The 21,300-nt window shown below is 39.7% G+C and overlaps 1 protein-coding gene across 4 annotated transcripts in view; it reads left to right on the top strand.

Moving 5' to 3' along the window:
* GLI3 (GLI family zinc finger 3) overlaps window positions 1–21,300 on the top strand; it is a 258,797-nt gene that overhangs the window by 91,272 nt on the left and 146,225 nt on the right. For all 4 annotated transcript variants that reach the window (XM_034761252.1, XM_034761254.1, XM_034761251.1 and 1 more), the window contains one exon: window positions 1,660–1,902. In XM_034761252.1, the coding sequence (XP_034617143.1) occupies window positions 1,660–1,902 (243 nt within the window). The remainder of the gene's footprint in view (window positions 1–1,659; window positions 1,903–21,300) is intronic.

Raw genomic sequence — 21,300 nt, 5'->3', positions numbered from 1 at the left:
CTGAGTAGGCACAAGAGGGGGAGTTAAAGATGAACTTTTAGCCAGAACTTTGAACGTTCTGGCCTTTGACAGTTAAAGCTGGATTCTTATCATTCTGAACTGTTCTTTTTTTGGTGCATCAATTATAAAATAGTGGTGATACATTTTTTTTTCTTCCTAAATGTGTTTTTGGATAGTGTTCTTGTTGTTATCTGTTTTTGCACCAGAATTTTTGATGAGCTCCCGAACACTTTTCTGCAGTTGTTTATGAACATATTTCTTAATATTTATATAGGACAATATTTATCAGTGCATAGTTATAAAGTGGGCCTTCTGGAAACAGGAATCTGGAGACCAAATGTTCTGACTTTGTAGATATAGGTCAGGACTCCAGCCAGTGATTACAGAATTGTTAACCAGCTCTCTTCCTGCCCTTATATAAGCAGTGATTTACTGTCAGAAGGGTGTAGATGTGTGTGTAGATGATGGAACTTTGAAGTCATATGTCTCACGTGAAAGGTACCTGAAAGTGTGTGGTTAACGGTTGAACACCTGCACTGCTTGCGTCTCTTTAAATGTGTGTGTATATAATACATATAGGGTGGGGCTTTGTGTGGGAGCCATCGGTGGAGTAGCCATGGATGGGTCCTTTGCACCCCCTTTACATCAAGTTAAAGGCTGTCAGAGGGTGGCTTAGAGAGAGACTGGGCAAAGGGCCACAGTAAGAGTGATGTCATGCATCCCATGGCCATAACAACACATTCAGAGTGGGCTGAAACAGCCATTTCAGCCCATCCCCTGGAGAAGCGAGCACAAGGCCTGTATTTCAGGCCTAGGCACTGGCCCCAGGTTGGGGGTTGGAATTCACCTTCCTAGTTCCTTTGCATATCAGCCACAGAAAATCCAGTCATTTGGGTTCCATGCAGGGCAGTTGAATTTCACCCATACTGGTCACATACAGATATGTGTAAACTATATTTTTAATGTATTTGTGTGTAAAAGATGTTTAACTCAATGCTGTAATAGTGTCACCCACATATGTCGAGATGTACAGACTTGGAGGTTAACACTTTACAGCAGATGACTTTACTGCTCGTACCTTGTGCTTGCTGAGTAACTGGAACTGGGTAAACGCATGATACTGTCGCCTACCTTAATTTTAATGAGTAGGGCCTTTTCTATTACTCCAGGCTCTTGTCTTTTAACAGTGCATCTTTTGGGGATGGAGCAGCACAGTGGCAAATACAAAGCAGCAGTGGGTGGCTAGACTTGATTTAGTCTCAGCTAGCGGGGTTCATCTTCTCCTGTTTGTGACAAATTGTTTTTTTCCTCCCAGTCAAGCAGCCAAAAATTCCAGCCTACTTGTCCCAGAGGCAAGAAAACAGCAAGTCTGTGTCCGTTCGTGTAGGATTAATAGCCCCGCTGGTAAATGCATCAATGAATGGGTGATGATGATCTACTGCTGAACTGCCACTTGGTCTGAGTGGGCTAGTTTTTTCAGCTTGTATCCCAGAACATCTTTCATAACCACACATGCACCTACTGTCACAATCTTACATTGCGGCTTTGAAAGTGGTGAAAAGGGGGGAAAAGTACTTTTATTTTATTTGCTATAAGTGGTCTAAAAGTGTCTGTCTCTCTCTCTCTCTCTTTCTCTCTCGTTCTCATTTTTTTCCCCAGAGGATGAAAGTCCTGGACAGACCTATCACAGAGAGAGAAGAAACGCAATCACAATGCAGCCACAAGGTGGGCAAGGCCTCAGTAAAATCAGTGAAGAGCCTTCAACATCTAGTGAGGAAAGGGCCTCATTAATAAAGAAGGAGATCCATGGATCTATATCGCACCTTTCTGAGCCTTCTGTACCTTATCGTGGGACGGTTTTTGCAATGGACCCCAGGAATGGTTACATGGATCCTCATTATCGTGAGTATTTAATGCAAGTTCATTTCAGAAAGCAAGATTGGAAGGATACTGAAGCTGTAATATTTAATTGCATTTTGTATTGGCACTTTTCATCTCTCTCAGGATGAATCATTTTGCCTGTATATGTCTAAGATAATATAAGAATATTTATTCTTTTCGTTTATGTAGGAAAACGTTGTAAACAGTTGCATTGTATCCCTAAATTAGCATAGGCCTCTGCAAAAGAGACTTCAGTAGGGCATATATCATCTGTTGCTAATCTTCATGAACCATCAGATGTTATATTTGCTCCACCTTCTTAGCAATACATAAAAAAAAAACTAATTTAAAAAGAGCAGAGAGGAAAAGCAAATAGGCTTTAAAACAATTCTTTAAAAGCTATTTTAACTACAATTTAAAGAAAGGAGGGAACACATCTTTTGGAAAGAGATGTTTTGTTTTGTTTTGTTTTGTCATTTTCTCCCCAGCTACAGTCCCCCTGAGTTACTGAAAAAAGTGAATGGTTTCAACCTCTGAAGTCCTGCTCAGGCATTAATAAAAAGTAAGAAAGTAACTGACACTTGAACACAGATGTGGAATGGATTTCTCCACAGGCAAAATATGAGGGAGTTAAGCAATTTTTTTCATCTGCTTCTAGTTTAAAAAAATCATTTAGTTCTGTAGTAATGAACATCTTGAGGTGTCAAGACTAGTGCCTTTTGATTATAGATTTATCACCTTGTCAGGATACAGATTTGCCATTTAACCTTCCAGTCTCCAGTTCCAGATGATAGGCTAAAGACCCACAAAGAGGGGCCAGTCTGTGTTTTTTTTTTTCCCACATAATTCAGAAATTTTAGTGTTTTAAGGCAAAAGGTCATTAGCCAGACCACTGATTAGTGAGGACAGCTGATTAGCGCATGTTTTCTTGCTAAAGAAAGTGCCAGGGATAAAAGCTAATTCTATCCCTTCATTAGTTGGGCTAGCAGCAAAGGGGAATGTGCACTCATCAGGGTGCAGATCAAAGTGTCTCTCTCACAACCTTAAGTCTCACCAACTGCCTTTATTTTAACAGAGTCTGATTGTTAATAAAGATGGAGGCTAGATAAGAAAATGAACGCTTGTCTTTATAGTTGTTAAGTGAAAAGTTGATGGTGGGGGTTTTCAGCTCTCCTCTAACATGACATTTCAGTTGCTACATTCTCCCCCAACCCCAGTCCTGTTAATATCCTTTAAGCAAGTTAATCACTCATCTTTTGAGTGTGCAGAGTATACAGCGTACTGCTGACAGACTTGCCTGCAGGAGAACACAGAACATGCAGAAAGAACTACTACTGTCAAGCAGTAGCCTATAGAAATATTAGTTTGCATGTCATTGGTGATTTGACTCACACGTTATAGCTTCTAACACATGTAAATACAAAATATATGAATGAAGAGACTTCTGGGAGCATATGGCAATTGTGTGAGTGCACTGTACGGCTGCAGAGCTGAGATGTAGAGTTCTAAGATGACTTCAGTGATGACAATGCTACTTTGATCCCTGACTGGCTGCTGTGTCCCTTCCTAAACAGGCCACAGGTGCTAGTGATACTGCATGGTATCTACTGCAGAACTGGCAATAGGTTCTCAGCCTGCGACTGAATTGTTGTTGTTTTTTTTATTACCTTTCTAGTCACCACTGTTTAATGTACCTAATATGCCCACACCTTGACCATTAGCACCTGGCTACCATTGTTGTGACATGGCCTGCACGGAAGCATTGGTTTGGGAGCAAGGTTCTTAGTAAGTTAATAGAAAACAAAAGATTGCATATAACTAGCATGCACAAAGGAGAGGTTGGGGGATAGTTAGCAAAAGTGCCCAAAGTATAAAAACATCAGCTGGGCAGACCTACTTCACTGCTGCTAAAGGGAATTTCTTTACAGTTTTTTTCTTTTTGGTTTGTAAAATCCCTCAAGCAATTAATACCATATAAAACCCCATCACATTTCTGCTTACCTGTAATAGATTTGATACAGGAGGACAACTAAATGAATGAGCATCTGGCTAAATTTATAGCAAAGAAGACAGACAGACTTAATTTTTCATATTAGTTGCATCATTTATATATAAAAGATGTGCTTTTATCAAATCAGTGATTGTATTCAGCTTGACATTTTTAGTAGTCCTTATGAAGAACACTGAATAATGTAATCACATCCCAGTCCCACTGTAGCAACAGGTGAAGAAACAACCAGAAAGGCCGTCCACTGTCTTCCGCAGTTTCTTGCCAGCTTTGCTGGGCAGATGGAGAGAAAATACTGCTTTAATCCAATGTAGCCGGGTATGTAAACATTCACAGTAATTCCTTAGTTTTCCTGTGGTTGGAAAATACAGACCTTTCAAGATGGCTAATTTGTGCTTCTATATATACCCACTTTGTATTTAAAAGTGTGGGTAGGTTTCCTGTAACACAGGAAAAGGGAAAATAATTTTTTTTGAAAGAGGACATCTGTATATTTTTATTGCAGCAAAAAAGAGCTTTTAAGTCAATTGTGTGTGGAATGCATGTCCGCTCCAGGAGCTGCAGTTATTAGAAAAGGCTAAAATACTTCACATTTCTACATGTAAATGTGCGTGTCTCTATATATGTGGGTTTGGGGGTGTTTTGTTTTTTGGGTTTTTTTTGTTTTTTAATTAAAAAGAGTGATGGTAACTATTACTTCCAATATTTACAACATATGTGTGGAATAAATCCATCACTGAGGGGGTGATTGCTCTCTTGCAGAGAGTAGCGGGGAGATGAAGGTATGTTTTGAGTGGACTAGATTTTCAAAGAGCAGTGCTCAAACATATTCTGGGGCTGACAGTCCTTTTAATGTACCACTCTAGAGAACCTCAACCATTTAACATTTGAGAATGAGGGAGTGGCCTCCTGTTTGGGCCAGTGCCATTTGTCTTAGATTTGATAAGAGAGGGAAAAGATATCCAAGGCAGCACTCGGCAATTTTTGTTTTTCATTTCTATCTTTACAGTGAAAGAGTTATTGGAACCACGGTTCTTACATCCATTTAATCTATTGCATGAATCCGCTTTTTCTTTGAAATAGATTTTAGGGCAGATGACAAAATTGCCATAGTTTCCTTTCACATGCTACACCTTTTCTGTCCTTACTAAGGCCAGGTCTGCCCTACCAACTAACATTGGTATAACTACATCGCTCGGGTGAAGAATCCATGCCCCAGAGCGATGCAGTTCTACTAACCTAACCCATGGTGTAGACAGCGCTATGTCACTGGGAGAGCTTCTCCCGTTGACATGGTGGCATGTTCACTAAAGCATTACAGCGGTGCAGCTTCACCTCTGCAGCTTTCAAATGTAAACCTGCCCTAAGGAAATATTTTTTTGGCATGGTTACAAATCTCATTGCATTTCTGAAGTTTCATACAACATTGGTTATTTTGCGTCTTGTTAGTGTAAATGCTGTCTGTAGAGGTGGGGTTAGGGTAGGTAGTTCCTTTTGTTATTCTCTCCCCAGTTTTAATTCCCATGCCATTTTATGGCTTTGCTAAGGCCGCCTGTCGTTCTTCATGGAAAAAAATGAATCATTCCTGTTATAAACACTTTGATTTAAAACATACTGCTGGTATTCTTCCTGGGTATCGCAGCTCATCTGAAGGAACTGTTAGTTCCTAATTAGTAAAGCTCAAAGAATTAGCTTATGTAAAAGGCAGGGACACTTCAGTTGGCTTAGATTTAAAGGTCTCTGTGAAAGATGTTCACGAACAGCATGGACAGAATTCTGCTATCTCTGCAGCCCCAGTGAAGTGAGTGAGGGTGCAGGGATATAGTTGAAAAGAGTCCTTGCCCCACTTTTTCTACAGGAATGTGTTTCTGCTGGTGTTTGAAACTTACACTATTTTCTTGGGGGAGGGGGAATTTTACATTTTAAAGGGTTTACCTTGCAAGATACCGAGTGTCCTCGGTTCCTATTCACTGCATTGGGTGGGGAGGATCAGGCCCTTAATAACTGCACTGGATCATATCTTGTAGTGTCAAGTGGCATCTCAGAATCAATGCAAAGTGACCAAAAGGCAAAGAGGAGCAGTTCAGGCTTGACCAAATTAACAACACAACGGCAGCTCATTGGATGCACCTGTTCATATACTGGAAAAAAAAAATTTCAGCAAGTATTTGCCAAATTTTTTTATCCTATTTCAGCAAATGCGAATTGTTATCTCAAAACTCTAGTTTGGGGGCATTAATAATTTTTTTTTCTTTGTTACCTACTCTTGACAGTCTTCTTTCTATTATGAAACTGACCCTATAATTGAGATGATAATAGTAGCCTAGGTCATTGCTGACTGATCAATGCATGGAGGAACCCCCCGGCTGCCAAGAACAGATCTCTCCCACTTTCACATGGAATGGGAGTTAGCTGCATCTTTTGCAGTGTTCCCGTCATCCTCCTCCAGATCCTGTGGGGGGCACTTCCTCGGGTCTGTTGTCTGTCAGAGATATATGGCAGAAACTGAGTGGGTCCAGAGGACCTATATTATCTTTTCTGTTGAGTTCCCCCAGGGGTTCCCAGTGTTTGTAGCAGACACAGAGAATTTCTGTTACCACAACTCTGACCTCCTGTGGATTCCCAAGATTGGAGGGTGGCAGGTGGTATGGCCAGTCTTTGTGGGGCCAAACTTCACCTCTCTCATTGGACATTAGGAGGAGTGTATCTGTGAGGGATCCTTGCAGAGATTTACTCCCTAACTCCCTCCTGCAGCATTTTCCATGGGAGGGATTGATCCAAGTCAGTAATAATACTGTGCATTTACAACAGTTTTTGGAGTGGGTTCAAATTAACATCAAGGAGGGGTTGTTTAAAAAAGTTAAATCCAAGCTTTTAATATATTTCATAAAAGAAAGTGTTTATAACAAAACTGAATGTTAGTTTAGTGCTTAGTAGAGTGGTGGGAAAATGGTTAAAAAAATAGCAAAAATGTTTGTCAAAATTTTGGAAGAATTTCAACCAGCTCTGGTGCTGTGCTGTCGTGGGGTGACATGTGCCTTATAAAAGTTGCAAACAGACAGAGAAATCTGTGTGTTCTCAGAACCAAACATGGGATCCGTGGCAGCTTTTGTTCAAAATTTTAGATGGGGCAGTGTATCCTCTTTAGCTGCAGAACTGCTCAAAAACAAAGTTTCTGAAGTTTGAAAGTGCTGCTCAGTGTTCAGCCTGCTGTTGTTGCTGTTGGGATGTTCAGCACAGTGCAACACTCCCCTTTGAAGTCCTGCTGCTGTTTTGGAGCCCCTCGCTGGAATGTGCTGTGCTCAGTCTGGGGCATCAGAGCGGCTGCCTCTGCCTGGACCCCTGCGCAGATAGATTCACAGCTGAGAATAGCACGTAAAAACAAAATAAAAGACATTTGTCTTTCGCTCCATTTTTGTTTCCTAATTTTTTTTCAATCAGATTGTGCCGTAGGCACCTCAGTGGCAAAAGGGACCTAAGAGATCCAAGAATAGGAATTGAGATAATGTAAGTTTTTTTGTTTGTTTGTTTTTAATTTTTGGCTTAAATAAATGTTTGTTTGTAAATCTTGACCTTGGATTTTATAGGGCTTTTACCTGTAATTTTATTTTTCACTGGAAGCCACAATGACAATTCAGTCTGTAGGACCAGTGTTTCCAATGTGTACCAAATGCACATCTGGGGGCAGATTTTCAATGAAGCTCTTCCATTTTGGCACCTAGATGCAGTGGGCCAAGTCCTTTTTAAAAATAAAGTTTTTAAGAAGGAGTGGGGGGGGGGGGGGAAGAAACCCTTCCCGGTTGCATAGCCCTTTTCTCCCTCACCCTGAGAATGGAATGCCGTGCTGCTGCTCTTTTTTATGAGTCTCAGGCTATAGATATTAAAATATTTATCCATTCCGGCGATTTGATTTGACAGGTACATATTTAGATGCTTTACGGTTTCTGTTTGTTGTGTGTCTTTGGCTTTGCAGGAGACAACATCCGTGATTTAGAATTGAAGACTTCCTTTTTAAAGGTTTCTGAGCCCCTCGACATGTGGACCTTTGGGTCCCTGTGGGCATCTTGTCACTGCCTCTATACTCATGTTAGACAGACCCTGGTGGCCCTACATTACAACCGCTGTGCCTCCATATTTTCAGCAGCACAACACCGGATGGGGCACCCTTCACATTCTGTCAAATTCTGAGTTGGCTAGAGGGGTTGATGATGCCAAACAACTCTCCTCTCTAGTTGCTCAGTGTGCTGGTTTTGGGGTGCTTCTAGTCCTCTATACTCTGGAAACAAACGATAGGTCTCCCCCACATGGCTATGCTGTGTGCCATCAAAATGCTATCATGCTTGCTGAAGCATTAATTTTGTCTTTAGATTGTGATATTGTTTATCACCAAAAAAAAGTATTTCTGTGTAGGAACTTTTCAAATGAAACAGCGTAAGTGTTTATGGCAAACTACAGGCAACTTGGTCTCTGACGATCTTTGTGTTTGTACAGCTCCTAGCACAATGGGGTCCTGGTCCATGACTGGAACTCCTTGAAGCTACCACAACACAAATAAAGAATAATAATAACAATAATCAAGAACTGCAGAGGACTAGTTTGCAGTCTTGACTTGTAGCTTCACATTTCTCAGGCTACTCTGCAATGCGTGAGCTTGCTGAAGAAGACCATAGTGCTGCAGTAGTCTTTCTACACGTGGTCCCCGGGAGTGGTTGAAAAAGACTTCACTGGCTTGTATCAGGATAACTGAAAATTTATCCTATTATGTTCAGCACAGACTGCAGAAAGCAAACTTTAAAGTTCAGCTTATTTTTAGTCCTGTCAGAGCAGCACCTTTCTGCTTTGTTAAGGTACTTAATGTGTTTTAGAAGTAGGCAGCATGGTTTCTATCTACACAGTACAACTTTATAACTGTGATACAACCCTTTCTCAGCACCATGTTTGACCTCCATTTGGGAGGCTAGACTTGAACATGGTTCTGCCTTAAGGCAATGTAAGTGCTTCTGCTAGTGAACCATTTTCAGAATTGCAAGTGGACAAGCCTTCGTTTCTTTCGAGTGAGCTCAGTACTTAGGACAAGAGCCTCTTGACCATACTCTATGCTTCCTTTTATTCACACCTAGTTACCCAATTAGCTCGCTGTTAGCCACACCACTGCAATGTCCTTGCTCTTTGAAAGCTTGCATTGTAGCTTTTAACCCCTTATTAACACACTGCTTGAATCATTTACCACTTGGGTTCTCAAGTTTTTTCATAGCATGGACCACATTTCAATACAGAGATTAATGAACTCCTCTCCCTGCATTCACAGTTGCATAACTTGTGGCAAAGACAGCAAATGCTAACATGGAAAAGTAATATTAGAAAAATGCTTATGTACTTTTGGCTGTATTTTAATGCAGTTTCGCTGCTGAAAGTAATGAAGAGGAGCCAACACCATGTGGCCACCAGCAGTGTTCTATGGTCCACTGTCCATAGTTTAACGACCTCTAACTCTTTGTGGGTGGATGGGTGCTGTTCTCAGAAACTTAAATTTAAAAGGACAATGATCCTTGTAAAAATAAATGAGCAAAAGGTTTTTTAGGCTTTATATTAATGGGGTTTGGGTGTTCCATGGCTATCTAAAGCACCATCCTAGCTAACAAAATGACATTTCAAAATTAAACTGCTTGTGTGTTGCTGTTTTGTACTAAGAGAGAGACTGCAAAGAAACTGAACAATCCCCTTTTCTTGATTCTGTTTCCTCTTCCTCATTTCAACGCTGCCTTTTCCCAAACAGCAGTAGCGGCCTGGTTCAAAACCCAGTGAGGTCAATGGGACGACTTCACACATGTGAGCTTTGTAGTTCTTCCTTCTAATCTCTTATCCTGCCGGTTGCCCGTATCTAGTCATAACTTGTATTTACAATGCCTAGGGATCCATTTTACTGTTTCTCAATTGGAGGGGAGTGTATCAATATTTCTATATCTCTAGCTTCCTGTAGCAGCAGTTCAAGGCCACAGCCACATGACACACAACATATTGTGAAATAAATGGCTTAGTGTGGTAACAGCTGAGTGTAGCACTTTACCAACTGTTGAAGTAAATGGTTGATGAGGTAGAAAGTGTTGAAATAAATGTCATTCTAACACTTCATACTTTAAATTGTAAAATATTGCTATGTTTCATCATGTGCTTTTCATCTACCCACCTACGGATATGTGTTTGGAGGCATGAAGCTGCAGCCCTTATTCATGTGAGATGTTCTTGTTGGCATGAAATTGGACTACTCCTGTGTGTAAAGGGTGTGGGGTTTTGAGGTTTTTTTTGGGATTAAGCCCTATATTTATGTCTAAGCACTCCACTGAGATTGTCAAAATTTTCATAGGATAGATCTAGGATATAGCGTAGTAGTAGGATTTTTTTCTTTAGCAACTAGAAAGGAGAAGTGAGGCTTGGCAGGGGATTTCAAGCATATCCCAGCCTCCAGTTGTTGCATCTCTCAGCCCTCAGGTTTGTTGGCTTGTGAAATCTTTGATGTAGAGATTGGTCACTTTCACCTTCACTTGGCCTTCTACTTAACTTGGGATCTATAGTGGTGTATTGTTCTGTGATTATCATGGTTTTGCAAATTTTCACCTTTTACTTGACATGTCAGCTATGACCTTTCATCTTGATCTCTAAGCACACAAATTCTACAAGCTCATACACAAATAAACAAAGCTGACTAGAAGAGACCTTTTGTGAATGAAATCCAAGTCAAGTTCTTGCACAGTGGTTTTTGTTGGCTGCCGAGGAAAGAGTTACAAAGACAAACAGGCATAACCCAAGCAAACAACTTCTGACCTGAGAGAAGTGCTTTTCATTTGTCTCGTGTGGAGTGGCACAGGGCATGTCATTTGAAAGAAAAGACAATTATTTTCCATCTAAATCAGCAACATGTGACGAATCACATGTTTAGTATAGTGCCCTCCAGCTTCAAGTGTATTGTAAACTATGGACTAGATTGTGGCATAGGCTAAAATGTCCTGGCAGGGTGTGGTTGTAGAAGCACGCTGCCTCAGTGGGAGCTCCTGAGGGCATTGTGTCTGAGGGCTTGCCTGCTCTCACTACTCATGTACACTGTTTCTGAGGGAGTGTGATCCAATGTGGTCCCTACCACATTCTCTCTGCTGGCCAGTAAAGATGTTTGTGTGGCCATAGCATTTCTTTTTCCCACTTTGGGGATGCTAGTGCCTCTGTCTTGCACTGTCCTTGTGTTCCAGAAGAACAAGAGCTACTATTGTGATGGGTGGTGTAGGAATGGGAAGAATCCTCTCTTCCCCTTTATATATTTGCACAGTCCCTGTGTACGCACCACCAGTTCTATTTTAGAACTTCTGTGATGGAAGGTGGCTCCAGATGATGCTCTTTTCTCTCAACTTCTTCCTCCCAATGCATTTCTTAATTGGCGTGCCCTGTATAACGGCTTGTTTAGGGTTGTTTATTGTAATCTTTGCTGGTCTGTGTGTGTCTAGAATGAAGATCTGATGCTCAGTTCATTGGCTTGATTCATAACATCCTCCTTCACCCCATTTGGATAATGTATATAATTCTGCCCACCTGCAATTTCTCACATGGTTTGAAGTGGGAGAACATATTCTTCATTTCCAGCTCCAGTCTGCTTGTATAACATTGCTATGAGGTGGTGCTGCTGTGGGGAGGAAAGGAACTTTGCCCTTCCCTCTACTTTATCCATGGCCTGCCCAGAGCTCAGCACCACTCCCCTGCGGGCTGTGAAGCCACCTCCAGAGCCCTGTGACCTACCACTTTCCTTGCCCTATTGCTGATGCCGTGCAGGCAGGAGAAAGTGGGTGAGGAGCTGCTGTGGAATTCGGTGCTGGGCGAGAGCTGGATGGTGGCAAAAGCTACAGCAGCAGGAGCTGCTTCTTCCCTCCCTCACTGGTGCTCTTCGGGGTCCTATTGACCCAGAAATTATGCTGTTCTCTTAAGCTGTGGGATGCAGCCCAGTGGGCAGCCTCTTGAACCCCACTTCCAGGTTTTGCCCCCCAGCTGAGATGTTCTAGACTAGTGAGTACCAGTGGTGGGTTGTGTTTATGACATCATGCCTTATGTAGGCCACTGCCCCGCACTCCCTGTAGAACAGGCTGAACCCCTGAGACGTGATAGTTTACAGTAGATGATCTATGCGTACATATGCACCATTCATACACAATGGAACATACCCAATTTGCATGCATTTGTGTGTGTGTTGTTCATCCTTAACTATCGTGGGTGTAATGTATTTATATCCTATATGTGCACTACATGCGTGCATCAGGTAGCAGAGCTCTTATTTTAGCTGAAATGACTACAACTTTTATTCCTTTAGATGAATTCAACATTATTACAAGCTGGACACTAATATTATAGGATGCGTACATGCAACGCAGGGTGATTGTATACATACAGTTTAATAATTTAGTGTAGTCTCTGTGGCTTGTTGCTTCCTGGTTATTTTTTTTTTAATGTGGTTGTTAATATACTTCTGCATTCTAAAGCTTTTTGTTTTTAAGCTATCTCAGATATGCAGCTTTCATAACTTGGCACCCAGCTACATTGAACCCCATTGTAAAGTCCCTTCGTGTAAAAGCCATCTAGTTATAACTCTCAAAAATAAGAGGCTTGTCTCCCAAGGACAGCTCCATATTGCGGGTAGAGTATAATCCTTAACATTGTTTTTTTGCTTTTAAATAGCTGGGGACAGTGAGTCAAGGAGTGAGAACTCCCTTTGTTTCATGTAGTGTGCGTTGCAGGGAAAGAATGTAACAGAGCAGAAAATGAAGAAAGACATAAAAGAATCTCAGCTCAAGGAGGTCAGATCCATCACAGGCTTAGCATTGCCTTCAAAGATGCCTGGGACAGGTGGCAGTTCAAGACAATCAGAGGAGAAGCATCCGCTAGCACTGAGATAAGGGATTCTTGCAGAATCCTGCTATCTGGTCCCAGTTTGCTTTGATGTAACTCTGCTAGAGAAGACTTCTGGGAGCCGGCTACTGCTTCCCTCAGTGATAGGCTGCTGTTGTTCAGCCTTTTGAGGTCTCATTATAGTGGTCCTTGAGGATTAATCCTCTTTAAGGTTTACATGGGAATGGTTTTGTCTGAAGGCCCAGCCAGGGACCTGGGTACCACCTGTACAAAGCATTATTGCATTCTTTCATATTTTTTTTCTGCGTGGTTCATATTTAACAGTATTTGACAGAAAGCTAAAACCAAACATCTAGCCTTTTTTGGCTTCCCTCTTTGGCTGTTACTGAGTTTTTGTTGAGCACAGCTTGAGCAGTTCTTTGCAGACACTGAACCATTAGCAGTAAATTGTCAGTTTCCGGTTACTCTATTTAGCCTGCTGTTTTTGGCAGTTTTTCTTTTCTTTCCTTCCTTGCCTTTCCTACTCTCCCCCCCCCCCTTCCCCTTTTTTAAAGGAGGGAAGCTATGGTGCTGTTTGTCTGCAGTATTATAGATTGTCCGACTGATGCCTTATAAGTATGCCCGCAGTATTGTACTTTGTACTGTTTTGCTCAGGATTGAAAGCATCCAACACCAAAAGGCCATGAATAACATACTTATTTATGTTGATTTTATATAAAAAGAGCCTATTTGCAGTTACAGGTGCTTGCATACTATTATGAAAAACTTTTATGTTTCTTTTTAAGGAATAAGGTCCTGCTCCTGCTCCCAGTGATATAAACAACAAACTGTCAGTTGCAATCATGGATGAAGAATCTGGCCCTGTATTTTGCTATGTGAAAGGAAAGCTCTATTTTCATGTCTTGTTGACATATTTTGTTGGTGATGCTTGTACATTATTACATGACAAAATGTGGATTTTTTCAAGGATGGGGAAAAGGACTGTAAACTTGATTCTGAAAAAAAGTATTGTGTCCCCAACAGTTGGAAAAAAAATAACTTTTACTGTTGTGCATTGTTTCCCTGATTAAACAAAGCATTGCAAAATCATTTTGATATGTTATGGCTTTAAGGTGGAGGTTGGGTAAAAATAATGGGAAAATTATATGATATTGGATATATGAAAATAATAAATTGGTGATTTTGACACAGAAAATCATATTAAATTTATTGTTTTGGGGATACTGATGGGCTCAAGGGATTCAGATATAGCTCAGTTTAGTAATGACTGATAGTCTTTAAGATCAGACAGCTGTTTCCTCTGTGACCTACGTTAAACAATTTGGTGATCTCAATTCAGTTCATTGTTGGTAAGTGGTCACATGATTAAAAAAAAAAAAACTGTATCGCCAGCTGGCAATCTCAGGAACAGGCCCAGAACTGAATGGCCATGCCATCTCCAGTATCCTCTAATCCAGAGAGCTACTCCCACAGAAGAAGTTTGAGGCACAATAGTGGGATAAAGTAAGGAGGGTTGCATTGCTGTTGCCTGTGCCTGTTCGGTAGCTAAACAGTGACTTCAGCTTTTAGAGGTGTCAACTGATCACTCAAGTACAAGTACAAGCGCTGTACTTCAGTTTGTTTGGAAGTTATCAGCAAACTTCTGTTCTATAGTTTTGTAGCTTAATAGTGTTCTCTCTTAATATAGGATTGTTTAAATGTGCATTGAATATATGTATATATAGCATGATAGCTTTATATGCTTACATAAGCCTTATAGGGATCCTTGCTGACACTGACACTGCCTATGGGGCCTAACACTTTCCATTATTAACACATGTGGCTATAACCTTCATCCATTCCTGAATTTCCCAAACCGTGATAACAATTTAAAAGCAATACATATATTTACATTTTACTGTATTTGTGAATATTAATAAGCTCTGTCCATACAAATGACATAATTGTTTCCCTGCTAACTAATTCTAAGTGGGAGGAGCAGAAGGAGACAGAAAAGGGGAGAAAAGACCCATAAAATAAGTTTAATGAACAAAATATGTCATGGTCTGAGGTATTATAGAATCATTCAAGAAGTCTTGCCCTCCTAAGTAATGCAGTCATCCCAAATTCTTGGCAATCTAAGCTTTTATATATATTAAAAGAATACATACACCACCTATTTGATTTATATTCACATACACACATATATTAGGACTGTCAAACGATTAAAAAAATTAATCGTGATTAGTCACACGATTCAGAAAATTAATCATGATTAATTGTGTAATTACACTGTTAATAATAGAATACTGTTTATTTAAATATTTTTGGATATTTTCTACATTTTAAAATATATTGATTTTAATTACAACACAGGATGCAAAGGTACAGTGCTCACTTTATATTTATTTTTGATTACAAATATTTGCACTGTAAAAAACTAAAGAAATAGTATTTTTCAGTTCACCTAATACAAGTACTGTAGTGAAATATCTCTATCATGAAAGTTGAGCGTACAAATGTAGACATGTATACAAAAAACCTGTATTCAAAAATAAAGCAATGTCAATTTTTAGTGCCTACAAGTCCACTCAGTCCTATTTCTTGTTCAGCCAATCACTCAGACAAACAAGTTTGTTTACATTTGCAGGAGATACCGCTGCCCACTTTTTGTTCACAATGTCACTTGAAAGTGAGAACAGACATTCGCATGGCACTGTTGTAGCCGGCATCGCAAGATATTTATGTGCCAGATGCACTAAAGATTCATATACCCCTTCATGCTTCAACCACCATTCCAAAGGACATGCATCCATGCTGATGACGGGTTCTGCTCGATAACAATCCAAAGCAGTGTGGGACCGACGCATGTTCATTTTCATCATCTGAGTCAGATGCCACCAACAGAAGGTTGATTTTCTTTTTTTGGTGGTTCAGATTCTGTACTTTCTGCATCAGAGTGTTGCTCTTTTAAGACTTCTGAAAGTATGCTTCACACCTCGCTCCTCTCAGATTCTTAAACCTTGTGTCGAGTGCTTTAGAAATCTCACATTGGTACCTTCTTTGCGTTTTTGTCAAATCTGCAGTGAAAGTGTTCTTGAAACGAACGTCTGCTGATTCATAATGCGAGACTACTATAACTTGAAATATATGGCAGAATGTGGGTAAAACAGACCTGGAGACATACAATTCTCCTTCAAGGAGTTCAGTCTAAAATTTAATTAACACCTTTTTTTTTTAATGAGAATCATCAGCATGGATGTATGTCCTCTGGAATGGTGGCCAAAGCAAGAAGGGACATATGAATGTTTAGCATATCTGGCATGTAAATACCTTGCAATGCCAGCTACAAAAGTGCCATTCAAATGCCTATTCTCACTTTCTGCTGACATTGTAAATAAGAAGTGGGCAGCATTATCTCCCATAAATGTAAACAAACTTGTTTGTCTTAGCGATTGGCTGAACAAGAAGTAGGACTGAGTTGACTTCTAGGCTGTAAAGTTTTACATTGTTTTGGTTTTGAGTGCAGTTACCTAACAAAAAACCCTACATTTGTAAGTTACACTTTCAGGATAAAGAGATTTCACTACAGTACTTGTATGAAGTGAATTGAAAAATACTATTTCTTTTGTCTAGCATTTTTACAGTGCAAATATTTGTAATGAAAAATAATAATGCAAAGTGAGCAGTGTACACTTTGTATTCTGTGTTGTAACTGAAATCAATATTTGAAAATGTAGAAAAACGTCCAAAAATATTTAATACATTTCAGTTGGTATTCTATTGTTTAACAGCGTGATTAAAACTGCGATTAATTGCAATTAATTTTTTAGTTGAGATACATTTTTTTCAGTTAATCACGCAAGTTAATTGTGATTAATCGACAGCCCTTATATAAAGGATGCATGCTGGAGATGGGGAGGGAGAGTGGCCAGTGCTCCCAATGTTAGCATAAATTACTATTCTGTATTCATACACCTGAGTTTTTAAATGAGGATAATTGTTTCTTTTAGTTATTTTCCAAATAATAAAAATGCCTAGTAATCAGTGAGAGCACCCAACCTGAAAAAATATAAAACTGTAAAGTTCAGCCATTCTTTCATCAAGAGAGGAAAACAGTGACTTAAAATGAGATAATTGTATTTTCCCCACCTTTCCATAACCCTAACATAGCTAACAGTTTTTGCTCAAACTGAGAACAAACATGGAAAGCTCCACTACCGCCACACCCCCCCACCCCTCCGTCAAGTGAAATTTGCAGGTTATCAGCTAAAAATAGGGTTTTAAAATGAAAATCTTGAAATAAATCTATTTATGGCAGGTGCTTCTTGGTACTTGTTCTAATATGTATATTACATATATTGAGAGTTTTTTGCAGCTTTGGTGTCTCCATGCCTCTGGGTATTTCTGAGGGTAGTAAATATTATATATTTGCAGCAGTCACTTGTTACTGTTTTTTTCCTCTGGAAGGAATGAAAACTGAATTGAAACTGATCTCAGGTTAGTCAGTGTGAAACTGATTAGGAGTCAGTAATTGGAAGCCTCACAGTATCAGTGTCTAGATGATAAAAGGATATTTTGCATAGCAGTAACTCTCCTCATTCTGAAAAGGTACCACACATGCCATCACCCAGCCTATGGTTTGCTGCTGTTGTGATTTGGAATGTTCTTTTGGGCTGAGCAAAGCAAATTTTAAAGTCCAATCCTGCAGCAATTTGCACTCAGAATTTATGTTACATTTAATGAGATGTGTAAGAACTGTAGGATTTAGCCCTAATTTAATTGGTTCAGTGAAATCAACCTGTTTATTACAGAGTAGAACACTTGGCACAAATACTAATGATATTAACCAAGGGTTTGATTAAAATGAAGCTGGATCCAGATATACCAAAACGTCTCTCCTCAAAAAAACGTGAAGGCCTCTTCATAGAAAGACACTTCCTCTTTCTTTGGACTTTTCTTCCTATCCAAACCTTTCCCCCATTTTTTCCTCTTTTTCCCTGGGATGTCTCTCCCAGACTCTTTTCTACTTTTTCTAGACCTCTTTCACCTACAACCCTTCCTTCTGTTGAGCTCTCCATATGCTTTCTACTCTCTCCCATCAAGAACCTCCAGACATTCAGCCTGCAGAGATAACCACTATCCATGCAAGACTCCATCTCTCCTCAGTCCGTGCTGTGGAACCTCACTTTACATAGCCTCCCTGGAGCATCCAGAGTAGGGGAACCTCCTGGAAACAGAACCAAGCTGTCCAGGAGCTAGCAGGAACCTGTGTGGTAGAGAGGAATCAAGAAGTTATACATGCAGATCTCCAAGGATATGCAGGTTCAACGGGAGGTGGATCAAACTCTGTGTAGGCTGAAGCATTGACTGATTGCCGCATAGGAAGGATCCTTATGTTCTTCCTATCTGACAGCTCACAGACATCCACTTTTAGCTCAAGTTGTAGAGGCCTGTGTTTTTGAAGCTGTGGCACCAGTGTTCTAATCCTGGCTCTGCAGGTGGCCGTGGTTTATTATGGGGAGGTGATGGTCGCTTCTTAGTTAAGGTTACAGTCCCATTATAAGATGGATTTAAACCCACTTGTAGTGCAAAAAGAGAAATCCTCCTCCTTTCAGAGTTTTAGGGTTAAGTCTCATTAACATGCCGTAAAAATATTAATTCAGTTAAGGACTTTTTGAAATGAAAAGACTTAAATATGGTTCCTTTTATAACGTTTTTGCAAAGTCTCTGTTTCATTGTGTCCCTGAATTTACTCAGCAAAAGCCTTGTACACCACGACATTTGGAGAAAGAAAAAAGAAGTAGACTTGACATTGGCTCATGCAAGAGGCAGTTTGCAAGTGCGAGAATAGTAAAGTATTTCATTATATGAACATAGGCATGATGCTCTGTCAGTGAAGACAATGGAGAAAAAATGTGATGGAGAATATTTTCAGCATTGACTTCTGAACTGACCTGGCCTATTTTTCAAAAATGAAGCAAAACACCAGGATTATAACCACCAGATTAGAAAAAAAAGACTCCTCCCTATCTACTCCACAACAGATGTTGGAGGATTGTGCACAGGTCCAATTTCCATTTGAGGTAACTGGGGACCAGAGAGGTTGTGACTTGCTAAAGATCTCATAGGAAGTTTGTGGCAGAGCTGTGAATAAAATCGTTATTTAATGTACTAGACTCATGGCTTACTCATTAATTCATAAGGCCTTTCATGAAATCTGCTTTAAATCTCTATCCTTAGCTGTAAATTGGGGTAATTTCCCCCGTGCTCCCCATCTTTGTACACATACTAACTGCAAAACATTATTATTACCCAGATTTTTTCAGATGAATTTACTAAGGAACAGAGAGGATAGTGAATTGGTTGATAATCACTAATAGTAGGATAGGCATTGGCTATGGAACCAAAAGAGGCCCAATGGCAGATTTTCAACAAAGCAGACTGAAATCTAGACTCCTATACCCTGATTATGCCTCAAAATAAGTGTGCTGTTTTTCAAATTACTGAGAACATAGCAGCTTCCACTGAAATCAATAGATGCTGCTTGGTGCGCAGCACTTTTGAAAATCAGACCACTTATTTTGAAGCCTAAATCAAGTTTTGTACTCCAAGCCCTGAGTCAGTTAGGTACTTTTGAAAATCCCTTCCTAGGAGCCTAATTTTTGGCTCCTATTTTTGAAAATCCTGGCCCTAGTTTTGAGTCTTGAAAATTAATTTGTTGTCATTTCATTTTCCTTTTTTAAAAGCAACTTTTGCCAGCATTCACTTTGAAGATAGATTGTACTGTGCAGGCATATGTGGCAAATTTAGCTACATAATGAGAGTGCAAGAGTTGTCAGGTGTGCAGTGAATGAGGCAGATCTCCATAGGAGTGATTATCAACTTGGCCAGCTCAGCTCACTCCTTTTAGTTTAATAATATGGTGGCCAATTCATTGAAAATTTAAATAATGACGACCCTAATTTATGAAAACACTTAAGCACCTGCTTAAAAGCTGTCCTAAAAGTGCTTAAATTCCATTGACTTCAGTTGGATTTAATCTGTGCTTGAACTTGCTCAACTGTTGCCCTGAACAGGGATGCTTTTATGAATCAAGGTAAAAAACTTCAAGTACCTGCACAAAGAAAGAGAAAAAATTAAACACATGGTGAGGAAAAAACTCATGGGAAATTCCAAAAAGAAAAATGTTCATTTCAGTAGACAGCTAAGGTTCCTAAGTGACAAACAGTGAGGTTACCTGTCTCATGACTTACACAATCCGAGCACTTATAAACAATAATATTTAAGAAGATCATAAATCTTACACTATCCAGATAATAAACAAGCACATTATTTGTATCAGTTGTAAATTCTTATCAAGTATTGAACTCCATCTATGATATTTTAAGTCCTTTTTTTACACCATAAGTACTTGATAAAAAATTCTATTGTCAGTTAATAAATATATCAACTGGTAACATTTCCTCTTAAAAAGATTATGATAATAAAATGAATAAAAATAATTAAAAACAAAACAAAATAACAATTCAGGGGTCAGAGTTAAGGTTTTGTTTTGTAATGAAAGATGCATTCCTTTACATGCAATGAGAATAGTGTGTATGTGTTAGATTTATTAAGTGAGTAAGATTTAGTGTCCGTAACTATTAATTTATTTCCTTTTAAATTGCTTGGGTTTTGTAAATGATATGTTATATAAATAAACTTCTGGCACTTAACAACCATAACAGACTTCTGAAACAAATCTTACTTTTGAAATAAACAGTTTGGACCAATATCCAATTTAATATACCCTTCCAGGTCCTCCCCAGCTATCCCCAAACCCAGAATTCTCCCATTCCACTCCACATCTCTAACTACCCCTCTCCACCAGCAAAAACTTTGGAGAACAATTGTCTTGCAGGGTACTCAAAGGTCAACCAATTTGGGCTTTTGCAAACTATTGGGAAAAGTGAATTCCACAGTCAAGGATCCCTTCCTGAAAACCACCTGCCTACACTTGGTTCATGGTTAAACCAGGGGACTGCTAGCTCATGTGCCTGTCGATCTCAAATGCCATGGTATTACAAAGGGGGAAAAGGTGGTTGCTAAGATAACTAGCGCACAACCATTTTAAGGCCATATCAGTTCAAGCCAACACTTTAAATTGCAACAGTAATTGAACTGGAAGCCAGTGCAGAGCACATGCCTACAGTGTGTGTGGGTACTTATATCTGTGTATATGTGCATGTAGCAAGATACAGGATACGTAATTAAAAGTCTCCATATCTTATTGGGTCCCACCCCTCCCAAAATCTGATTGTTGGTGGAAACATGGGGATTGTTGAGGGATTTTTATTCTTGATGACCAAGTCAGGTCTGTGTCTTGTAATTTGTATCTATTCATCTGCTATATCTACTATACTGTATTTAATCTCAGCAGTGGAATTTGTGTATGTTACAGCAGCAGGAAACACTAGGCACTCCGCAACAATCAAAATTTTCTCCTCCTTTCTCTTGTACTTTTGCTCTTATAGAATAAAGAACACACAAACCAAACCTTTATGACC

Source organism: Trachemys scripta, chromosome 2 (genome assembly GCF_013100865.1).
Source record: "Trachemys scripta elegans isolate TJP31775 chromosome 2, CAS_Tse_1.0, whole genome shotgun sequence".
Lineage (NCBI taxonomy): Eukaryota > Metazoa > Chordata > Testudines > Emydidae > Trachemys > Trachemys scripta.
Note: the sequence above shows the minus strand (reverse complement) of the source record. Positions and strands in the feature narration are given on the sequence as shown.